Source organism: Antechinus flavipes, chromosome 2 (genome assembly GCF_016432865.1).
Source record: "Antechinus flavipes isolate AdamAnt ecotype Samford, QLD, Australia chromosome 2, AdamAnt_v2, whole genome shotgun sequence".
Classification (NCBI taxonomy): Eukaryota; Metazoa; Chordata; class Mammalia; order Dasyuromorphia; family Dasyuridae; genus Antechinus; species Antechinus flavipes.
This window is the reverse complement of record NC_067399.1, coordinates 377440196-377464519: the sequence shown is the minus strand read 5'-3', so window position 1 is coordinate 377464519 and position 24324 is coordinate 377440196. Positions and strand designations below refer to the sequence as shown.

Sequence of the window (24324 nt, the reverse complement as noted above, 5' to 3'; positions counted from 1 at the left end):
CTAAAAGGATCAGAATATGAACTCATATCTTTCTAGATCCAAGAATAGCTTTTGTCTACTAAGCCACATTTCTTAGATAATACTGGTATTTTAAAATGAATTTTGGTGTCAAGAAAGAGCCTAGAATTGTGGGAATTCTGTGCCAGTTTCTCAAAGACAATCCATCTAACTTTCTTTCTGTTTATTTCTAGGCCCCATTCATTATCTGTTTGTAACTTCTGTCCCAGCTATAGATGCTGATGGGATTACTAAATGGGCTATACATCAGATTGTGTGTTAATATGAGTAAGGGTCTTCTTCAGTTGATTTTTGTTGTATATATTTTCTGACCAATCATTTTTTAATATTCATGAATCTAATTCAAAAGATCTTATAGATTCTGTGATTTGATGCAATCAAGCAATCATTTAAAAGCATGCCAGCTAAGAAATAGATTAGTGGATCAGTGGAAAAGGTTAGGTTCACAAGACAGAATAGTCAACTATAGCAATCTAGTGTTTGACAAACCCAAAGACCCTAACTTCTGGGATAAGAATTCATTATTTGATAAAAACTGCTGGGATAATTGGAAATTAGTATGGCAGAAATTAGACATGGACCCACACTTAACACCATATACCAAGATAAGATCAAAATGGGTCCATGACCTAGGCATAAAGAACGAGATTATAAATAAATTAGAGGAACATAGGATAGTTTATCTCTCAGACTTGTGGAGGAGAAAGAAATTTGTGACCAAAGATGAACTAGAGACCATTACTGATCACAAAATAGAAAATTTTGATTACATCAAATTAAAAAGCCTTTGTACAAATAAAACTAATGCAAACAAGATTAGAAGGGAAGCAACAAACTGGGAAAATATCTTCACAGTTAAAGGTTCTGATAAAGGCCTCATTTCCAAAATATATAGAGAACTGACTCAAATTTATAAGAAATCAAGCCATTCTCCAATTGATAAATGGTCAAAGGATATGAACAGACAATTTTCAGAGGATGAAATTGAAACTATTACCACTCATATGAAAGAGTGTTCCAAATCATTATTGATCAGAGAAATGCAAATTAAGACAACTCTGAGATACCACTACACACCTGTCAGATTGGCTAAGATGACAGGAAAAAATAATGATGAATGCTGGAGGGGATGTGGGAAAACTGGGACACTGATGCATTGTTGGTGGAACTGTGAACGAATCCAACCATTCTGGAGAGCAATCTGGAATTATGCCCAAAAAGTTATCAAATTGTGCATGCCCTTTGATCCAGCAGTGTTTCTATTGGGCTTATATCCCAAAGAAATACTAAAGAAGGGAAAGGGACCTGTATGTGCCAAAATGTTTGTGGCAGCCATGTTTGTAGTGTCTAGAAACTGGAAATTGAATGGATGTCCATCAATTGGAGAATGGCTGGGTAAATTGTGGTATATGAATGTTATGGAATATTATTATTCTGTAAGAAATGACCAGCAGGATGAATACAGAGAGGACTGGCGAGACTTACATGAACTGATGCTAAGTGAAATGAGCAGAACCAGGAGATCATTATACACTTCGATAATGATATTGTATGAGGATATATTTTGATGGAAGTGGATTTCTTTGACAAAGAGACCTAACTGAGTTTCAATTGATAAATGATGGACAGAAGCAGCTACACCCAAAGAAAGAACACTGGGAAATGAATGTGAACTATCTGCATTTTTGTTTTTCTTCCCGGATTATTTTTACCTTCTGAATCCAATTCTCCCTGTGCAACAAGAGAACTGTTCGGTTCTGCAAACATATATTGTATCTAGGATATACTGCAACATATTTAACATATATAAAACTAGGGGAGGGGGTGGAGGGAGGAAGGGGAAAAATCGGAACAGAAACGAGTACAAGGGATAATGTTGTAAAAAAAATTACCCTGGCATGGATTCTGTCAATATAAAGTAATTATTAAATAAAATTTAAAAAAAAGCATGCCAGGAACTGTGCTTGATGCTGAAGATAGAAAGACAAAAATTAAATAACCCCTATCCCTAAAGAGCTCTATAAAACTCTATAAAGAATTGCAAAATGCTTTTCCTTCTAGAATTTTATAATGTATATATATTATAATTCCCATTTTACATATGGGGAACCCAAGACATGGAAAAATTAAATAAATTGTCCAATTAAATAAACTGTCCAAGTAATAGTAAAGACAGAACTTGAACTTAGAATGTTCTGATCAAGATTAGTATTCTTTCTATGCCATGGGGAGAGAATGTGATAGATGTTTCTCTTGACATGGAACAAGATGATAATTTGATAGTTTTTTTCAAAATTAATATGAATTATAGAAGCATAATGTTTAGCGTGAGAAAGTGGTACTCTCTTGCTCAGACTGTATCTGAAATTTCATGGTTCAATTCTAATGATATATTTTAGATAGATGTACTGAAGTGAGTTCACAGAAGGGTGACCAGTACATACAGAATCATGCCATATTAAGTCTATTTGGGATATTTAGTTAGAAGAATAGAAATCTTATAAGGAACTTGAAAATTGTCTTTAAATATTTGAAGGACTTTTATGTGGAAGCAGGGAATAGATTTTTCTGCTTTATCCCAGGACAGAATTAGGAATAGTGGGTGACAATTAGAGAGAACCATGTAAAAATAAACTTTCTTTAAATTAGTACTATCCAAAAGTGGAAATGGATTCTCTATTTTTGGATATTTTTCAAGATCTTTTAGATAGCTTGCAGGGCATTTGTAAAGAAGATACTATTCAGAAAGTATTTAGACTAGATAGTCTTTAAGGATTTTACCAATTCTATAAATCTAGAAAGAAGGGAATTCCAAGCATAGAGAACATTAAAATTTGTATGTCTCTCTGTCTATATATATGTATCAGGGTCATAATATGGAGTTTTCAGTTCTCTTTGATCTGAAGGAATTGCCACAAGGGCTTTCTGAGTTTCTTATCAGAATTTCTTAGGTGATTCTCTGGAGGATTCAGGCTAAATCACTTGACTTGAGAGGAAGTATGGCACTGGGAAGAGCCAAAGTGTGAAATCAGAAAGCTGGGCTTCAGATCTCTCTTGGAGGATGGGGGTGGGGGTTAGGAGGGAAAGCCAGGATGATGGAGACAACACACATTTCTCTCTGACCTTCTTTACAACCCTCACAATAATTATGAAGTCCACTTTCTGAATTCTGGACTGGCAGAACCCACAGATATTGGGAGTGCTACAAATTATCAGCAGAAGATAATTTCAAAGATTGCCAGAAAAGGTCTGTTTCAATTGGAAATGGGAGGGAGGCAGCCAGGGCAACCACTACAAATGCCAGAGTAGATAGAGCCCCAGGGCATTGCTAACGATTCCATGTGGCAGGGCCAGCACTAGGAGTGAATCAGTACTGACCCAGTGCAGCTGCTGCTGCTTAGAAAACCTCTCCCACCCTAAAGACAGACCTTAACTTTTAAAAAATGAGTAAAAAAGTGAAGAGGACTCTTAACAATTGACAGTTTTTATGGTGAAAGAGAAGAACAGATTTCAAACCCTGAGGAGACTAAAGGTAAATTGTCTCCAGGTGAAGTTCCAAGGGATGAAATACCCTGATCCCCATCACACAAGGCTCTCCTAGAAGAACTTAGAAAGGATCTTAAAAGAGAGCTAGAGGAAAAATGGGGAAAGGAAATGAAAATCTTGCAAGAGAGTCTGGAAAATGCAACACAAAATAGACATAGTGGAATGGAAAAAGCATATAACTCATTAAAAGATAGATTTGACAAACTAGAAAAAGAAAACAACTCCCAGAAAAACAGAATTTGTGAAACAGAAAAAAGAAAATAACTTTGTAAAAAGCAAAATTTGTGAAATGCAAAAAGAAAATAACTCCCTAAAAAGAATTTGTGAAATGGAAAAAAATTCCATAGAAAAAACAGCTCATTCAAAAATTCAATTGGAAAAATACAAAAAGAAGTTAAAAAACTAAATGAAGAAAATAACATACTAAAATTCAGAATTGAACAAATGAAAACAAATGATTCAAGGCAACAAGAATCAGTCAAGCAAAACCAAAAAATGAAAAAATAGGAAAAAAGATAAAATACCTAATGGGGAAAACAACCAACCTGGAAAATAGATCTAGGAGAGACAATCTAAGGATTATTAGATTCCCTGAAATACATGATGAAAAAAAGAGCCTAGACACTTTTTTTCAGGAAATCATCAAAAAGAACTTCCCAGATGTCATAGAAACAAAAGGTAAAATAGACATTGAAAGAATTCTTCGATCACTTACAGAAAGAGATCACAAAATTAAAACTCCAAGAAATATTGTGGCTAAATTCCAGAACTATCAAACCAAAGAAAAAAAGACTACAAGCAGCCATAAAGAAACAATTCAAATACCAAAGAATCACAATAAGGATCACTCAGGATTTAGCTGCTTCCACATTAAAGGATCAAAGGGCCTGGAATCTGATATTCTGAAAGGCAAAGGAAGTTGGTATGCAGCCAACAATAAATTACCCAGCTAAGCTGAGCATTTTTGCCCAGGGAAGAAGATGGACATTTAATGAAATAGGTGAATTCCATATATTTCTGAAGAAAAAACCTCCAAATATAGGACTCAAGAGAAGCATAAAAAGATAAAAAGAATTCTTGAGAACTGTATTTCTGTTATGGATACACATAAAGAGTACATGTATAATTTGATTTACTGTTATAAAAAAGGATCTAAAGGTAGAAAGAAAATTGTATCAGAAAAAGGGAAAAGTGGAGGTAAAAAGAGGGAAACTACATCTCATGAAGAGGCAAAGGACACCTATTATATATGTGAGGGGAAAAAAGGGAGGGGGGTGATCATAGTGGGAATCTTACTCTCATCAGAATTGGCTCAAAGAGAAAATATTAGACATATTCAATTTACAGAGAAACTTCTCCCCCCTCATTGAAAAGTGGGAGGGGAAAAGCAAAAAGGGAAGGTGTAAGATAAATAGAAGGGATTACAGAAATTGAAAGGGAAAGGTTTTTAAAAAAGGAAGGGATTCTAAGGGGAAAGGAGGGATTCTAAAGAAGGAGGGCTGCAGGAGGCAAATGGTACTCATAAATTTAATACTTGGGAGGGGGTAAGGGGTAAAGGAAAGAGAAGAACATAATCGGGGGTTAACAAGATGGCAGGAAATACAGAATTAGTAATATTATCCATAAATGTGAATGGGGTAAACTCCTCCATAAAACAGAGGTGGATAGCAGACCGGATTAAAAGCCAGAATCCTACAAAATGTTGTTTACAGGAAACACACTTGAAGCAGAGCGACATATCAGAGTAAAGGTAAAAGGTTAGAGCAGAATCTACTATGCTTCAGGTGAAGTCAAAAAAGCAGGGGTAGCCATCATGATCTCAGATCAAGCAAAAACAAAAATTGATCTAATTAAAAGAGATAAGGAAGGGCACTATATCTTGCTAAAGGGCAGCATAGATAATGAAGCAATATCAATACTAAACATATATGCACCAACTGGTATAGCATCTAAATTCCTAAAGGAGAAGTTAAGAGAGCTGTAAGAAGAAATAGACATCAAAACTGTAATAGTGGGAGAGCTCAACCTTGCACTCTCACAATTAGATAAATCAAAAAGAAAGAAGTTAAAGAGGTAAATAGACCACTAGAAAAGTTAGGTATTATAGATCTTTGGAGAAAACTGAATGGAAACAGAAACGAGTACCCTTTCTTCTCAGCAGTTCATGGAACCTATACAAAAATTGACCATATATTAGGACATAGAAGACCTCAAATTCAAATTCAGAAAGGCAGAAATAATAAAAGCACTTTTTTCAGGTCATGATGCAATAAAAATTACATTCAATAAAAAGCCAGGGAAAAATAGGCGAAAAAGTAATTGTAAACTAAATAATCTCATCCTAAAGAATGAATGGGTGAAATAGCAAATCATAGACACAATTAATAATTTCACCCAAGAGAATGACAGTAATGAGACGACATACCAAAATGTGTGGGATGCAGCCAAAGCGGTAATAAGGGGAATTTTTCTATCTCTAGAGGCCTACTTGCATAAAATAGAGAAAGAGAAAAATCAATGAATTAAGCTTGCAACTGAAAAAGCTAGAAAAAGAGCAAATTAGAAATTGCCAATCAAAAACTAAACTTGAAATTCTAAAAATAAAAGGAGAAACTAATAAAATTGAAAGATCCCTCCTCTGACTCTCATTCTCTGGGACTTTAGACAAATCATTTGATTTGAGCCTCAGAGAGACTCACTTTCCTTATCTGGAAAAGAAGGGGAGTTTTCTGAAGTCTTTCCTGGTCTAGGTCTATGATCTTACTACCACAGGTATATTCTTAGATACATGATAGATAAGAAAAGCTCTTGATACAAACTGAAGATCTACTCTACTTTAGGAAAGTGGTACTTTAGAAAAGCAATATCATTGTTTGACATTGGTACCAATTATCACTGCTTTAGTTAACAGCAAAATCAGGGTTTTTTTTTCCCTACTTAAAACACAGAAAATAGCCTATTGCCTTAATATAACAGTTTTCCTAGTTTTATATTTTTAATTTCCAGCTTTGAAAGACTGAGATTTTTTCTGAATGTTTTGGAAATATAGACAATCAGAATGAAAGAATAGTGTTTCAATATAATACTCATTGTGGTTTATAAGTAAAGATTATCTTCTGTCTTCTGAAAATTAGTTTATCTTTGGTTGGTATTACCATTTAATTTTGTGTATAATATTTAAAGGAAGGAACAGGAATAGAATATGCATCTAAATTTGGCCACATGTGCCAAATGCTTTACTAAGTGATTTTTGCAAATATCACTTCATTTGACCAACTCCCTACAAGATAGATGCTATTATTATCTACATTTTGCAGTTGAGGAAACAAAGGCAAAGTGTCTTACTCAGGGTCATAGAACTTGCAAGTATCTGAGGTTAAGTTTGAAGTTTAGGTCTATCTTCCTAACTCCAGGCCTGGACTCTATCCACTATGGCACCAGCTGCCTCTACATTTAACTTAACTATATTGTGGTAAAAAGAGCATTGTTGTTAGAGTCAAGTGAGGTGGAGTCTTATGTCAGTTCCGATCTTATTTGACCTTGGAGATATCATTTTGCTACTCTAGATATCTATATGATGATAATTGATCATTAATGTACTATTCATCTCACAAAACTGTTCTGAGGAAAATGTTTTGTGAACATGAAATATATAAAGTTCTTATTGAAGTGTCTGGAACCCTGGAGGTGAAGTCATGAAAATATTAAGTGACTGCACAATAATTCTCTTAAATTCTTCCCTCATTTGTAAAGTGAGGATCAAATGAGATAAGGTATATAAAGCACTCATTGCAAAACTTACAAAGCTGTATTGCAAAGCCAATTATATTATTATTAGGTTATATACAATATATTATAAGCAGTGCAATAAGTTAAATTTTTAAGCCTTTAGAAAATTAATTTTTGGGTGAAGGGATGTTTTCTCTATGTTTCTATAGTAAAAAGAATTACCTTAAAATACTTAAAGCGAATTACTCCTTTAGTTTGAAATTTTTTTCCATACCTATACTTCTACTAAAAAAATAATAATAACATAATTTACCCCCAGCTGTATAGAGGAAACAATTCCTCTGATATTCTCTGCCATTTATTTGATTTTGTTTCATTTAATACTTCTTTCTTGCTATCTTAAAATATCCCCTTTTGAGGTTCAATTGTCTATTTTTAACCTTGAGATTTAACAAACCCTCAGATTTACAGGAGACTTCATTTGGAAAAAGTCATTATTGTGCTTTTTTTCTACATATGCATATTTTCTAAAAGATTTGGGAAGGGGGTAATTTGAACATTTAATGCTGCTGCATGATGATAAAAATCTATTTGTGTTGTATTATTATGGTAGATCATATTTAAGTCTGAATTCAGGCCAAATGTTTTTGTTTTCATATTTGTATTATGCATTTCTGTAATTTATTTATACTTTTCACTTTTAGTCTTATTCACTTTATTTCTGCTTTGTTTCTGTGCCTTTTGAAAATAGATTAAACAGATCTTTGAGTCTTCTCAGTGCATGTAAACTGAATAAATCAACTAAAAGGTGAGGGTATATTAGATTTGTGGTAGTTTTACCCTCTAGCTCTTTAGATTTTCTCTATTTTTAATAAAGTAATTTTTAGTAGTCCTTAGTGAACTGTTTCATCATATAGCTGTCTTAAGTATTAACCTTTATTGTTTAGGAAATTTAAATGCAATTATCAAAACAAAGATTTCTTTCCGATATGTGCTATAAAAATAACAAATGATATTAACATAATATTTCTATTAATATCCCTGTTAATCTTCATTAACAGAAATATCAATAGGGATATTAATAGAAATATTAAAGGAAGTTATTAACAGGAATGATATTCCTGTTAAGTTTCTTAAATATTATATTGATTTTACATGATTATACATTTACTAAATACCAGTTATGTCTACAAGATATAGTTTAACAATTTTAATAGTGAATATTTGGTATAATTCTCAAATTTCCTATGAATTTGCAAATATTTAATTACTGACAAGAATACTGATGAAACTAAGGAAGTCTCTTTTTAATTCTTAATGCTCCACTGATAAAAGTGGCATGTTCAGTGGTATACTACAAGCTTCACATTAGGGAATTTTGTAGATTATATTTTGTCTTAAATTTAATTCATCTTCAATTTTTTCTATAACAACTCATTTATGTGGTGCTTTAAGGTTAAATTACAACATAATTTCTTCACAATTAAGCAGGTAATGTAAGTATCATTATCCTCACTTTACAGATGAAGAAACCAAGGCTCACACAGGTGAAGTGACTTGCCGAGGGTCACACAACTAGTAAGTATTAGATCCAGAACTTGAGCTCAAGTTTTGAGTCCCACTACTGAGACTCAACTGAGACTACCCACAGTTTTCCCAGTTTTATATTTTTAATTTCCAGCTGTGAAAGACAGATTTTTTTCTGAATGTTTTGAGAAAATAGATTTTGATTCAAAACAATCATATTGAAAGAATAGTGTTTCAATATAATATTTATTGTGGTTTATAAGTAAAGATTATCTTCTGTCTTCTGAAAATTAGTTTATCTTTGGTTAGTATTACTATTTAATTTGGTGTATAATATTTAAGGGAAGGAACAGGAGTGGAATATGCATCTAATTTGAATGTCTGGCAGCCACATGTGCCAGGCATTTTGCTAAGTGATTTTTGCAAATATCACTTCATTTGATCAACTCCCTTACAAGATAAATGCTATTATTATTTATATTTTGCAGTTGAGGAAAGAGGCAAAGTATCTTACTCAGGCCGAAGAACTAACAAGTGACTAAGGTTAAGACCAGTACTCTTTCCACTACAGCATTCTTCCTATCCCACTGTTTATGATTCCTTAGAACTAGAAGTTGCTTCAGGGCAGTTTACTTAAGCAAAACAACCATGAATTTGAATCTGAGCAAACCAGATAAACTCTTTGATGAAGTTTAATAAATTTTAAGATCTGGATCTTGCCAAATATTTATTTGAAATAAGTATTTATTGACAAACCATCATATTTTGAGTGTTCAGTGTTGTACTAGAGAATATAGGTTTTAAAAAGAATACGATCATGACTTTGCTCTCAAAGAATGGTAGTCTCAATAAAGACAGTGTAGTGTGGTGGAAGAAGTGCTAGGTTTGTAGTCAAAAGACTTGAAATCCATTTCCTGCTTTGACACATTACTTGTGGGCCATAGATGGACAAATCATTTAGACTTTCTGAACTTCAGTTTATTCATGCTTAAAATAAGCGTAATGATCCTTGGAATATCTACTTTATTAAGTTATGAGGGTGGAGCCATGTAAACCTGGGAAACAGGAGACTCAAATTCAATTCCTGGCTCTGCCACTTAGAAGACATATGGCCTTGCTTAAAGACAGCCTGTTTGAGCCTTAGTTTCTTCATCTATAATTTGGTAGGTTAGTAGAATAGGACCAGATAATGTGTAAGTACATGAAATCATAGATTTAAGACTCTAAGAGAATTTAGAAATCATATAATCTTGCTCATTAATTCTATAAATATATTATTTGGGATCCAGAGAAATCGACTTAAGGTCACATGATGTACAGATAATGGTAGAATTTCATGTTATACCATTTGATTCCAAATTCATTATTTTTCATTCATTCATTCATTCATGTGCCACGCTGACAACTTTGACATTTTGTGATTCTTCTATATATAATTCTCTCTCTTAAATACTATGAAAAATGCAATCTTTTTTTGCCCATAAGATATCCATACTAGGAGAAATACACCATGTATACAAATAACTACAAACCAGTATTTAATAAATTGCAAAATGAACCATACTTAAAATGTGAGTTCAAAAGAGGGAGAGATTACTGCTCATATTCTCTACTCATCTTTACCTATTAAAATTGTTCTTTCCCCTCAGAAATGAACTCAGGGGTCATTGCCTTCATAAAACTTTTTCTTCTCTAAATCCTCCTTAGCAGAAGGTGGTCTTCCCCTATCCAAGTTTTCTAAAATGCTTGATTTTGACTCTTCTTTACCTTTATCATTTTTGTAAGTTGTATTGTGTTCATATATAAACTCATTATGTTCATATCCTATCCTTTCATTATATTCATTCCTTGAAGGAAAAAGTTTTGTTACCTTTTATCTTTGAGCCCCAATACCTATCTTAAGACTTTGCATATAATAATAAGTATTTAATAAGTTTAAAAAATTTTTAATTTGATATGATGAGATGGTATGTTTTCAATTGTCATTACTTTCAAATATTATGAGGTCATCTGTAGATTCTCTCTGTATTCTTTGTTATTTTTATACTTACTGAACTTAGACAAGAAGGAAACTGGTTCAGTTGTTGCTCTGAGAGTTATATTCAATTGATCCCTTCCTCTATTTCTTATAGATTTCAACATTACTAAAATCTACTAGGTTGAACTTGGGACAATTGTTCTTTCTGAAACCTGCTTGCTGCCCAGTATAAATAAATGTATTGCACTTTATTTAGCCTTATCTCTTGCTTACAAGTTGCCTCCTCTGTCTTTTGAGTTATTATACAGCTAATTCCTCTTGCCTTAAGTGCCTTCCATTTTACAAACCATATCCCTCTGACCTTCAAAATGCTTGATGTGTAAAATGTTCCTTATTTGTGAAATCTTTCCATCCTTCTTAGACTCAACCCAATCTAGAATAGCAATTCTAGGAACTTCAATTATTGTTGGTGCTATCCTTAGCAGAAATCTCAAAACTCTAGATTGTGAGATACTTTAGAGATTATTTAGTCCAACTATTTTATTTTAAACAAACTGCAATCATAAATGTAGAATTTGAAAGGACTTCATTGAGTTCAGCTTCCTCATTTTATAACTGAAGAAACTGAAACAAAAAGGAACATAACAGGATCCAAGACTGGATTTGAACCTTATTCTACTTTCCCTTATGTTCAATTGTCTGTTAAACATTGGAGGAAATAAGTCTTTAAAAGTCATGAGCCATGTTTTAAAGCCACAATTTAAACTTAGGACTTCTGACTCCAAGTTCAATTATATTTTCCACTTTACCAACTTTACAGATGTATTTTATGTAAGTAATATATTACATATTGATATGCAACATTTACATGGCTATATTTGCATTTTAGTCATTCTATTTGTATTTATCTTATATGCTTAAATTTAAATGCTACTCAAAAGGAGGACAACTCTTTTGACATATAAACAAACTTACTTAGAGGATAATGAAACATATACAAAACATTGTAGGCCTAAAAGCAGCCACCAATTAAGAAAGCGTTAAAGCTCAAACCCACCTGTCATTTAATCCCAACAATTCATCAAAATCCCTAAACCCAATATTGGACAATTCTATTAATATTTAGAAGATATAATACTAATATGAGTAACCTGAATATATTCTCCTTGCACAAACATAAATACAGATCGGAACAACCGCTTACACTTAATCAGACAAATAATTATACCCACATACTAGCATTATAAGCACTATATATGCTTATAGTGTATAAATTGTTAATAGAAAATAGTAATTTCCATTTATGTAGCATATGAATGTTTATCAAGCATTTTCCTCAACCCTTTGAGGTAGATAGTCACAAAGAGGTTATTTCAGGGCAGTACATTCCTACTGAAATTTCCTATAGTATTTCTATATACATTGTGTCCACTCATTAAATCTCACATATCCATTTGCTTTTTATGTAATGATAACATTATTATCATTACACAGAAGGTATTACATATACATCTTTTCCATAGGAATATTAGGAAGCACTTTGTAATTCCTGAAGTTCGAATTTCATAATGGAATCCTAGAATTTAGAATTGGAAGATACCTTGGAGATTATTCTGACCAAGCATCTTTTTATAGAGTAAGGAAACAGTTGCCCAGAGAAATGAAGCAGTTTGCCCAAAATTAAATAGATAGAAAACTAAGGAGAAATTATGATCCCATATGATCTATCAGCAGTTTTTCTAGGGCTTTTGGAAAAGTGAGAAGTATAGGATATCTATATTTTTTAATTCTTGTAAAAAAAATAGCAAGATATTTTAAGGTCTTCTTTCCAGAGATTAACCAAAGAAACAAAATTATAGAATTATATAAGGGTCACTTTAGAAACAAAATTATAGAATTATATAAGGGTCACTTTAGTATACAAACATGCCAGATTTTCCTTTTAATTTAGTTCACATGTGCACTGTAATGTTTGGACAATATCATTAGCTAATGGTGAGTGTACAGAGAGGTCTTCTGATTTCCAGATTCAGTGCACTGTCCCTGCATGTTTCAAATGTTTAAGGTGCAAAATATTCCATCAAAGTGCTACATAAATGCCAGTTATTATTATTTTATGGTATTTTATTCACATTTTCTTACTTTCAGAAATCAAAACTAATATAAATTCATTCACTCTGTTGAAGATTCTCCTTTGTGTAGATTTTATTTTAATTTGCTTTCCTCTTTTTTAGCACCATCAAAAGAACCAGCTCTAGTGAACGAGTGTCTCCAGGTGGCCGGAGGGAAAGCCATGGAGATTCCAAAGGGAACCGTAACCGCACAGGATCCACCAGCAGCTCTTCTAGTGGTAAAAAGAACAGTGAGAGGTAGGGGACTTATTTACGCCTTTTTGCTATCATTAATCAGAGAAATAACATTTTGGGGCTACATCCAGATATTCTGTGCTTTCTCATTGGCAGACTGGCTCTTGAAGCTGTTAGATTTGGGACAGATTACTTAACCTCTCTGAACTTTTTTTTTTCCCTTTTTAAAGTGATAAGACTTGTGTGATCCTGGCAAATCATTTGCCCTCCTATGCTCCAGGAAAATCTATAAGATTATAAATTATAGAATAGATGTCAATTTAAACTGGCTGAAGGTGTATCCTTTTCAGGAATTTCCTACATCAGTATGAGAGAACTAATCCAAACAAACAAAAATCAGTAAGTCAACAAAAATCTATGTGATGGGAATGTGCTAAACTCAACAATACAGATGTAAAAACCAAAGAGCTTTCAAGTTTCTTACATTCTTTTGAGAAACACTCCATTGTTTATATCATATTTATATATTTATATATTTATATTTATATATTTGATGTTCATAACCTGCCCTCCTTCTTTCTTTCCAGTTTTCTTATGCCTTATCTTTACTTATTCCATGATACTCTTTAATCTAGTAACACTAACCTCTTTTCTTGGGCTGTTCCCCATGCTTAAAATTTCCTCCTTTCTCATCTTTACCTCCTGGCTATCTTATCTTCCTTCAAATTCTAGCTAAAATTTCACCTTCTCAAGGAAACCTTTCCTAATTTTTCTTAATTTTCATGCTTTCTCTTTGTTGGTTATTTCCAGTTTATCCAGTGTATGTCTTATTGACACATGGTTGTTTGCATTTCTCTTCTTCATTAGATTGTGAACTCCTTGAGAGCAGGGACTACATTTTGTATCTCCACGTTGTAACATCATGTCAGGCCCATAGTAAATGTTTAATATATATTTATTGACTGAGTGTCCTATAGATAGATAGATAGAGGTTTGCATAGAATAAATGTAATATAATTATGAAGTAATTTAGGGATGTAGAGCATCAGTAGTTGTGGACATCAGGAAAATATTCTTTTGTTTTAATTAGTTTTATTAATATTTTTATTACATTACTATCATTTCCCTCAATATTCCCTTTCCCTTAAAGAGAATTAGGTTTTTTTTATTTATTTTATTTGTTATTTCATAATAAATGGCATTTTTGAAGAAAAAAATAAAGGAAAAAAGGAGAAGAGGAGAAAAGATTGGAATTATCTCAGGAAAATTCAGAATAGGACTAAATTTTTTGAAAGGATGATAGAAATGATAGGGATAAATCTCTAAGGTCCCTCCCAATTTAAAAATCTATCATCCTATAAATCTCTGGCTTCAGTTATTTCCAGGCTGCTGACAATAAAGCAAAATCCAATCAAACAAATTTGAAAATAATTCTTATTTGCAGTTTGCACAAATATGTTTATGTTTAAAGAGAGAAACATCCAGTTTTCATTGTAATACATCTCGTTGCTGTATATTTGCATAAGTGTGTAGAATTTTGCCCTTTTTTTCTAAATTTGCGTTTCCAAATAGGGTGCTATAATTGTTAATTTATCCTATTTTAATTTATTACTTATTTGGCATAAATTTTAGCAAATTATTTTAAATTAGGTACTAGAAATTCAAATTTATGTTCATTTATTATGAAAAACAAAGTGTAATGAAAATGGCAATATTGACATTTGAATGAAATTGACCATTATATAAAAACTATGATGTAATGGACTTATTAATTTAATGAAATTCATTTAGCCTTGATTTTTTATATAATTTTTTCCACTGAAACTAATTTTTATAAATTATTATACAAAAGGTAAGATTTTGTTCTAATAGTAGTATCTATTGAATAAAAGCCAGATTAGGGTATTTTAATAGCTTACTTAAAAATTGAATTTAGTTGATGTCATTTAATTGACAAAAATATAACTATAGCTCATTTCTTATGTAGATGAGACCAATTTCATCATGTACATCTGGTATTATGCCTGATTGCTTTGTCATTTTAAATGATGGCCACATGTACCATTGGTGAAAGGATTTTATACACATAGGCTAGACATGGTTTTTTTTTTTTTTTCCAAATGTTCATGTTGGTAGAAGGCTGAGTCATAAAGCTATGACTGTAAACCACAAGCTGTCAGATTTCCAAGTTTGCACATTCTGATGTATTCCTGTAAAAGAAGTTTATAAATATTTCCTCTGGTTCCTAGATGACACTTATAGATCACTTCACAGGAATGTTTTTGAAGCTTAGTGATAGACTTTTTCTGAATGTTGGGATATTTTATTTTGTGTGTATCATTGCTTCATTCATGAGTTAAATAATTGGAATAGTCTACTTTTGAATTACTTTTATCAATATGTTTCTTATCAGAGGATTATAATAATGAGATGGAAATACTATGTGGAGCTTATTAGATATTGACGTAATTGAAATGGGCAAATAAACATGAATTAATATGAATGTTTTGTGACTGCACATCATTTTCCTCTGAATTCAAAAGGAGACTTTGAAAGGTGGACTTGAAACATCTAGATCTGGGTGTTTGTGTAAACTTGGCTCTTTTTCTGTACATCTGATTCTTATTAAAGATTTCCACAGGAATCTCTGTATTGTGCAAACTTCAGTTCTGTTTTATCTTTGAAATCCCGCAGCTTTTGTAAATGCAATGAGTAAATATTTCCACTAAAGATATTTATGAGAGGATTTAATTAAACTTCTGAAAAGTATAACTGAGTATTATTCCTCCCTCCGCAAAAAAAGCAAAGTGATCCCTGCCTTCAAGGAGATCACTTTCTAATTGAAGAGCTATCATGCATTATATACATATAATTTTTTATAACATACAAATCAAACAAGTTCCTTTGAAAGAAAAAAAAGAAGAAAGAAGGAAGGAAGGAAAGAAAGAAAGAAAGAAAGAAGGAAAGAAGCTGGAGAAGAAAATAAATTACTCCTTTGTCTTTGCCAAAAAAAAAAAACAAAAAAACCCAAATAGGATCACAAAGAGTTGTATTCCATTGAAGTAATCAGACAACAACAAAATTAGGATGGGGAGATATTTGGGGCAGGGAGATCAAATAGAAGATTATTTAAGTAGTTCAGGTTAAAGGTTATTAATACCTAAACTAGGATATGAGTAGAGAGAATGAAATAAGTTTATGCGATTGGTGGTGTAGAGATAGAATCAATAAGGTTTGGCTTCAAACATTAGACTTAGAGTCAGGAAGGACTGGTTTCACATCTTGCCTATAACATTTACCAGTTGTGAGGTCTTGGGAAAGTCATTTGACTTCTCCAGGTTTCAGTTTCCTCATCTCCAAAAGGAGTCATTTGACTTGACTGCATTTAAAGTCATTTTAAGATTAGATCTAAACCTGTAACTATATATGTATTACAAGTGAAACACTGACACTGGAATGATGATGGTACCCTATATAGTAATTAAGTATTTTAGGGTGCCAGCTAGTCTAATAGATAATTTACTATGACCATATTCGTCATTCTTTCAGAGTTTTTTAACCAGGAATCCATAGACACCCAACATAGATTTTAGGAGGTTTATGAACTTGGATGGGAAAAGAATTACATTTCCATTTTCAGCAACCTCTAATAGACATTCAATATTTTCTTCAATTATGAATGTAAGCAACAGATCATAATAGTAATTAGACTTTACTAAACTTCCAAAGAGACCCATGGCATGTTTAAAAAAAGGTTAAGAAACCCCGACTAAGGCAATATTCTAGGTTATGATATAATTGTTTATGATAAAGAAAAATTCATCAAGAAAGTAAACAATTACTAATTGATTAAACATTAAATATATGCCAGACATTGTGTAAATACTGAAAATACAAAGACAGAAGTGAAAGTTGCCTTCAAGTCAATCAGTCAACCATTAAGCATTTAGAAAACATCTATAATGTGCTAAGCCCTGGGAATAAAAAGAAAGTTGTAAGAGAAAGTTGCAGTCTCTGTTTTCAAGGGCACACAGTATAAAGGGGAAATAACATGCAAACAACTATTTACAGCTATTGTTTATACATCATAAATTGGAGGTAAGCCATGGAGGGGCATTGAGCATTAAAGGGCATTGGAAAAGGCTCCTTTAAAAGGTGATATTTTAACTGAAACTTGAAGGAAAACAGCAAAGAGAGGTATGGCAGGTATGGAAAAGAGTGAAATTATCCTGGTCAGGAGATGAAGTATCTTGTTTAAGAACAGGAAGGCTCTAGTGAAGGATTACAGAGTTTGTGGGAATAAGTTATTTTTAAAAAGCCTGAGAAGGGTAGGAGGAACCCAAATTATAAAGGACTTTGAGTGTCAAATAGATTTTATATTTGATAGTAAAGAAAATAAGGAGCCACTTGAATCTATTTATTAGGGAGTTGATATGGTCAGGCTTGTCTTTAGAATGATCAATTTGAAATCTGAGTGGAGGACAGATTATAGTGGGAAAAGAAGGCACTAGGAATTGGGAGAACTAGGAAAGACTTCCTGTAAACAATAATACTTGAACAAAATCTTGAAGGAAAACAAGGATTCCAAGAGGCAGAAATGAAAGGACTTAGAAAGTCAATTCTCTGACAGCACTTAATCCCAGTGCAAACTGCTGCTGCACAACCCCAATCCTGGTCCAGCACTAACAAAGCAGGATTCTGTTACTTTAGCATACTAGGTCTTATATAGCCTCAGTGGGATGAGGACACTTCTAACAATTCCAGGGCAGAAAAGAGTGCTTGTGGTTAAGTGCTGGATAGGATCTCTGAAAACAGATGCATAAAACCCCTAAGCTTGGGACAGTGCTCCCTCCACCCTAGAAATAGAGCCCTGCTTTAAGAAAGAATTAAAAGCTGAGTAATAAACTAGGAAAAGGAGTAGACAACAAGAAAAGTTTCTGACCATAGAAAGTAGTTGTTTTTCTCACAACCACCTTTAAAGTAGGTAGGTACCAAGATATAGAGAAATAATATCATTTATACAATTATATATATAAAATGCTGGTGCCAAAACTGGGGACCAAATTTTTAAATTCAAATCTAGTATGTTACCATTGCACCACTGTATCTCTTTATATCAGAGATGGGTGTTGGTGGGAGAATGTCTTTGAATCTCTCCTTCCAACAAAATTAAGACAGTCTTATCTAATAGATAGTCATTAAGTGATTCTTAAATAAAACCCCCCAAAAAAGAATTTTTACATGATAGGAAAATATAAAAATTTTTTACTACTTCAGTTTTATTTTAATATATAGCTTAGGCTTACTTTAGAATTAAAATTAGTTACATTTTTAATAAATACAAACAGCTATTTTTCCCTCTTTGAGTGTAGTATGTACTTTTATCAGTAGACTAAAACCAAAAGTCAGTTTAAAATTAAAATCATCTTTATTAGTCTAAAGTCCTCCAATTTTGCATTTGGAGAAAACATTATATGAAAAAATAATGTAATGCATAGATTCCCAAAATTTCAGGAAAAATTTTGAAAAGATATACGTTCTTACCAAATGACAAGGTTATAACAAGCATATATGATTAATATGTAAGGTCTATAAATTTAGAATTAACACCTAAAATATATAAAACTAAATAATGCCACCTAGTGGCAAACAGTTTTAAATTATATATCATTCTTTGAAACCACATCAGACTACCAGAATAAGGGAAAACCATAGTATCATAGCTTTAGAACAGAAAGGAACCTTAGATGTCATCTTGTTTAAACCTGAACATAAAGCATAAATTCACATATTTATTTATCCCAAATTTGAGTTTAAGATCTATAGAAACAATCTCCACTTAAGAGATTTTTTTTGGGGGGGGGGGGGGGGGGGTTAAATTGACTTTGTGTACTTATAATCAACTATTGATTTGGTTAAAATAAAATTTTTAATATCTTTGATAATATGGTTTCTATATTTTTAAAAGTGGGTTTTTATGAAAATTACTATATTCGAACATATTAAGTTATGAGCAAATTTCAGAGCATATAATTTTGATGAGGTCCTAAATGGTATTTTGTACATAGAGAAACTAAAGAATTGATCCCTGAGACGAGTTGGGAGAAGTCACTGATAGAGATCAGTTTAGCTCGATGGTCCCACCCTCTGGGGAAATCGTCCAGTCTGAAATCCAAGTTATGTCAAATCCCCGAGATCCACCCTCTGTAGAGATCTCAAGCTGTCTCACCTTGCCATGCCATGTCAGAAATCCTAGTCGTGTCGCTGATGTTAAATTTTTCCTATAAAATCTACTAATGGGTCATCCCATGGCTGCTACTCTTCTTTTGGTTAGTCTGCCATGGCACTCTGCTTTGTGGTGATTTTCTATTTATCATCTCCCATCCCATGCCACATGGTGATTCTTCTAACTCCACTATGCTTCCCAACCCCACTTCTCCTTACAGCTAATTAATTCTTTCAGGGTGCTCAGTGTACCCTTTCAGAATTTAGCCTGCCAACTAGGGGCATGTCGCAACCTCATGGGGTGCTCTCTTTCTATTGGCTAAAATTGTAAGTTATGTTGAGAAACTTGTCTTTCATATGCTCTCCCAATTCTAATTCATATTTACCTTTTCCAGTGTCTGTTATATTCCTTCATTTTGTCTGTAACCTCTTTCCTAAATAAATATACCTTTTGCCAAAGATAATGGCCAATGTGTATTCTACACATGACTAAACTCCAACTTTGGTACCTACCATCATCTGGTATCTACATTACTTACATCATTTTGGTGCTTAACCCACGTCAGTTTTATCCATTAAAATGGGAAATGTTCACATTGAAATTATTTGTTTGAATCAAATCATATGGAAGCTTTTTATAAATTAAGAATCTCTAGTTTAATTCTTTAGAGATTTCAAGATATGTGTAAATTGTCATAATTCAGATTCCTAATAACAATAGGTGAAATTTATATTCATTTCAGTCCAACATGCATTTCATACTAAGTGTTAGATAATATGCTGGGCATTGAGCATGTGTGTTTATACATATACACATACAAAAAGTAATTAAGACATGTTGTTTGTCCTTCATTCTTGAAAAAGACATGATATCAGGGAGATGATGCCATGACATGCAAGTGAGTTTTATTTAAGTGAGGGAGGACATACACATTCATATATATATTATACATACATATTAAGTAATTGGGATGGAATGGAGAACGCCAATGAGTGGAGGACTCTTGAAAGCTTTCTTGGATGTGGTATGTGAGGTGAGCCTGTAAGGAAACTTGGAGAGGTAGCAGTGAAGAAAGATGGTGTTCATCCTTCAAGATCCTATTAGCTTTCTCTGTAAAATGTATTGAAGGAGGAAATGGCCAGTATCTTTGCCAAGAAAATCTAAAATTAGATCATGAAGAGTTGGACATGATAGAAAAAGATTGATAGAGTGCCTATAGGGAGTATTATAAATCACTCTGTAAAGTTAGGTTAGATCTAAATTAAGTACTTTGAATGTCAAGTAAAAGAGTTTGTTTTTAATTCTAAGGGAAATAGGGTTTAACTTAAGTTTAACTGAAAATAAATTTTATAACATTTTGGTCCATAAAAGATGTATTTAATATTTCTGCTTTTCTGATCAATATTGATAAAAGTGTCATACACAACGGATTGATCTAACCATCTATCTATCTGTCTATCTAACTCTATCTAGCTAGCTTTCTGTTCCCTTTCAATAATCTTTAGAGGTCTATTATCTCTAACTTTTCTAAATTCTGTTCAATCATAATCCATTTTTTTGTTAGATTTTTCTGCATCTGAGAGGGGAAAATTGATATCCCTCACTATCATAGTTTTTATTATCTATTTCTTCATGTATTTCTTCATTTAACTATTCCTTTAAGTATTTAGATGCAACTATATATGAAACATAAATGTTTGACAATTAAAAGGTGTCCAGGATACCTTTCAATAAAATGTAGTTTCCCGGTTCATCTCATTTGACTAACTCTATTTATCTGAGCTGATGATAGCTATAGTCCTGCCTTTTTAGGCCATCAGAGACATCAAAGGCAATCAAAATAGATTCAGTAAAAACATTTTTTTGAATATTATTTTGTTTCAAACATGGTTTTTTTTTTTTTGGTAAACAGTATATTATTGGATTCTGCTTTCTAATTCTTCTTTTCTCTTCTGTTTTATGGATACATTCATAATATTCATATTAAATTAATTGTGTATTTCTCCTCCATCCTATTTTCTTACATTTGTCCTCTTTGATTCTCACTCTCTGATCATATTGAAAAAGGAGATAAGAAATGAAATCAACATCAGCTCTTTAGATTTAAAAGTTCTGTTCCCATATCCCATTTTTCTTTTATTTATCCAAGCCCAATAACAGATTCTTATCCTTTCTTTTTTATTAAGCTGATCTTTGAAATCTATCCTTATTAGACTTTGTTTTGTTTAGGATTAATCCTAATAGCTAACTTTTATGAGATTCGCATGCTTTCTGAACATTATTTCATTTTATTTTCACAACAATATGGGAGGTGTTGTTATCCTGGTTTACAGAAGAGACTGATGAGGCAGAGATTAAGTGATTTACCCAGGATCACACAGCTTGTTAGTAAATGATATCTGAGACTAGTTATGAACTTAGGTCTTCCTAACTCTAGGTCCAGTGTTCTATTCATTATACTATCTAGTTGTTTTAATGTACCTTTCATGTTATTTTCTCCTTTACTTTCTCTCCTTTCCCAACTGTTTCTCTCTTCAATGAAATGTACTAGTAGATCCTATTAATGTGAGCAATAAATCCCCTGAAGCTGTTACATGTAATTGAATTCCCATTATTTGAACTTAAAATACATAAAATATGATAATTACTTCTTGCCTATTGGAAATATGTAATGGAATTTCTTCAGGGAATTCATTATTTTACATTCATTGGGATCTGGCTGAATTTCTTTAACCAGCTCTGTGTGTATGTATGTTTGTGTTTATAGTCTTTTCTTCTTTGACCAATCCAGATGACAGTGGGGTTCACTATACCACTTCCTCTGTATTTATATAGATTATAACAGAAACATTCCCAAATACTCTATCTAATCAGATTTCCCCTATGATTCTTGATTATGATAAAGTCCTCAGATACATATATCATCTCTCAATATTAGAATGTAAACAGTTTATTTTTGTTGAGTCCCTTATGATTGCTCATTCATGTTTACTTTTTTGTTTGTTTGATTCTTTTGATTCCTGTATTTATATTTCAAAGTTTATATTCAGCTCTGATCTTTTCATCAGGAATGCTTGAAAATGTATTTTGTTAAAGTCCATTTCCTCTCCTTCCCCCATAGGATTATACTGTTTTTTAAGTTATTTATAAGCTTATGTCCTTTCTCTTCTGGAATAATGTATTCCAAGTTCATCACTCTTAATAGATTTCTAAATCATGTGTGATTTTGACTGTTGTTTCTCAATGCTTGAATTCTTTCCTTTTGGCTGCTTACGTTATTTTTTTTTTCTTTTGCCTGGAAGTTTTATATTTAGGTTAGAATATTCCTGGGATTTTTTCATTTTGGGGTTTCTTTCAGGAGATGAGTATCTGTTAAATTGCTTTTGTTTATGCTTTGCCCTCTGGTTCCAAGAGTTCTGGGTATTTTTCTTTTATGATTTCTTGAAATATGATGTCTAAGCTCTTTTTTTATCAATAGTTTTGATTCTTAAATTTTTTCTCCTTATTCTCTCAGATCAGTTGTTTTCCTTTGAGATACCTTTTATTTTCTTCTATTTTTTGGCATTTGACTTGGTTTTAATGTTTCATGGAGTTATTGGCATTTATTTGATTATTTCTAATTTTCAGGGAAAATTTTTTCTATTTTGGATAAAGTTTTGTACCTCTTCTTCCAAATTAATAATTCTCTTTCCAAACCTTTCTTCCATAGCTCTTATTAACTTTCCCTATTTTTCTATAGCATTTTTAATTCTTTCAAAAACTTTCATTTCTTTTAAGAATTTTCTTTGGACTTAAGCCTATGCAAAGTTTTTCTTTGAGGACATAGATATTTTATATACATTGCAAATATTTTTGTAGATATTTTACAGATATTCTCTACTTCTCAGTTTGTCTTAAGATTTCCTGCCACTCAGAAATTAGGCACGGACCCACACTTAACACTATATACCAAGATAAGATCAAAATGGGTACATGATCTAGACATAAAGAATGAGATTATAAATAAATTAGAGAAACATAGGATAGTTTATCTCTCAGACTTGTGGAGGAGAAAGAAATTTGTGACTAAAGATGAACTAGAGGCCATTAACTGATCACAAAATAGAAAATTTTGATTATATCAAATTAAAAAGCCTTTGTATACAAATAAAACTAAGGCAAACAAGATTAGAAGGGAAGCAACAAACTGGGAAAACATCTTCACAGTTAAAGGTTCTGATAAAGGCTTCATTTCCAAAATATATAGAGAATTGACTCAAATTTATAAGAAATCAAGCCATTCTCCAGTTGATAAATGGTCAAAGGATATGAACAGACAATTTTCAAATGAAGAAATTGAAACTATTACCACTCATATGAAAGAGTGTTCCAAATCACTATTGATCAGAGAAATGCAAATTAAGACAACTCTGAGATACCACTACACACCTGTCAGATTGGCTAAGATGACAGGAAAAAATAATGATGAATGTTGGAGGGGATGCGGGAAAACTGGGACACTAATGCATTGTTGGTGGAGTTGTGAACGAATCCAGCCATTCTGGAGAGCAATATGGAATTATGCCCAAAAAGTTATCAAACTGTGCATACCCTTTGATCCAGCAGTGTAACACTGGGCTTATATCCCAAAGAGATACTAAAGGGAAAGGGACCTGTATGTGCCAAAATGTTTGTGGCAGCCCTGTTTGTAGTGGCTAGAAACTGGAAAATGAATGGATGCCCATCAATTGGAGAATGGCTGGGTAAATTGTGGTATATGAATGTTATGGAATATTATTGTTCTGTAAGAAATGACCAGCAGGATGAATACAGAGAGGTTTGGCGAGACTTACATGAACTGATGCTAAGTGAAATGAGCAGAACCAGGAGATCATTATACACTTCGACAATGATATTGTATGAGGATGTATTCTGATGGAAGTAGATTTCTTTGGCAAAGAGACCTAACTCCGTTTCAATTGATAAATGATGGACAGAAGCAGCTACACCCAAAG

The 24324-nt window shown here is 32.5% G+C and overlaps 1 protein-coding gene across 6 annotated transcripts in view; it reads left to right on the top strand.

Annotated features, from left to right (window-relative positions):
- EML1 (EMAP like 1) overlaps nucleotides 1–24324 on the top strand; it is a 189040-nt gene that overhangs the window by 71997 nt on the left and 92719 nt on the right. For 4 of the 6 annotated variants that reach the window (XM_051978396.1, XM_051978395.1, XM_051978392.1 and 1 more), the window contains one exon: nucleotides 13033–13167. In XM_051978396.1, the coding sequence (XP_051834356.1) occupies nucleotides 13033–13167 (135 nt within the window). Of the gene's footprint in view, nucleotides 1–8044; nucleotides 8102–13032; nucleotides 13168–24324 lie in introns of all 6 variants that reach the window. The other 2 variants (XM_051978394.1, XM_051978391.1) reach the window with 1 other exon arrangement.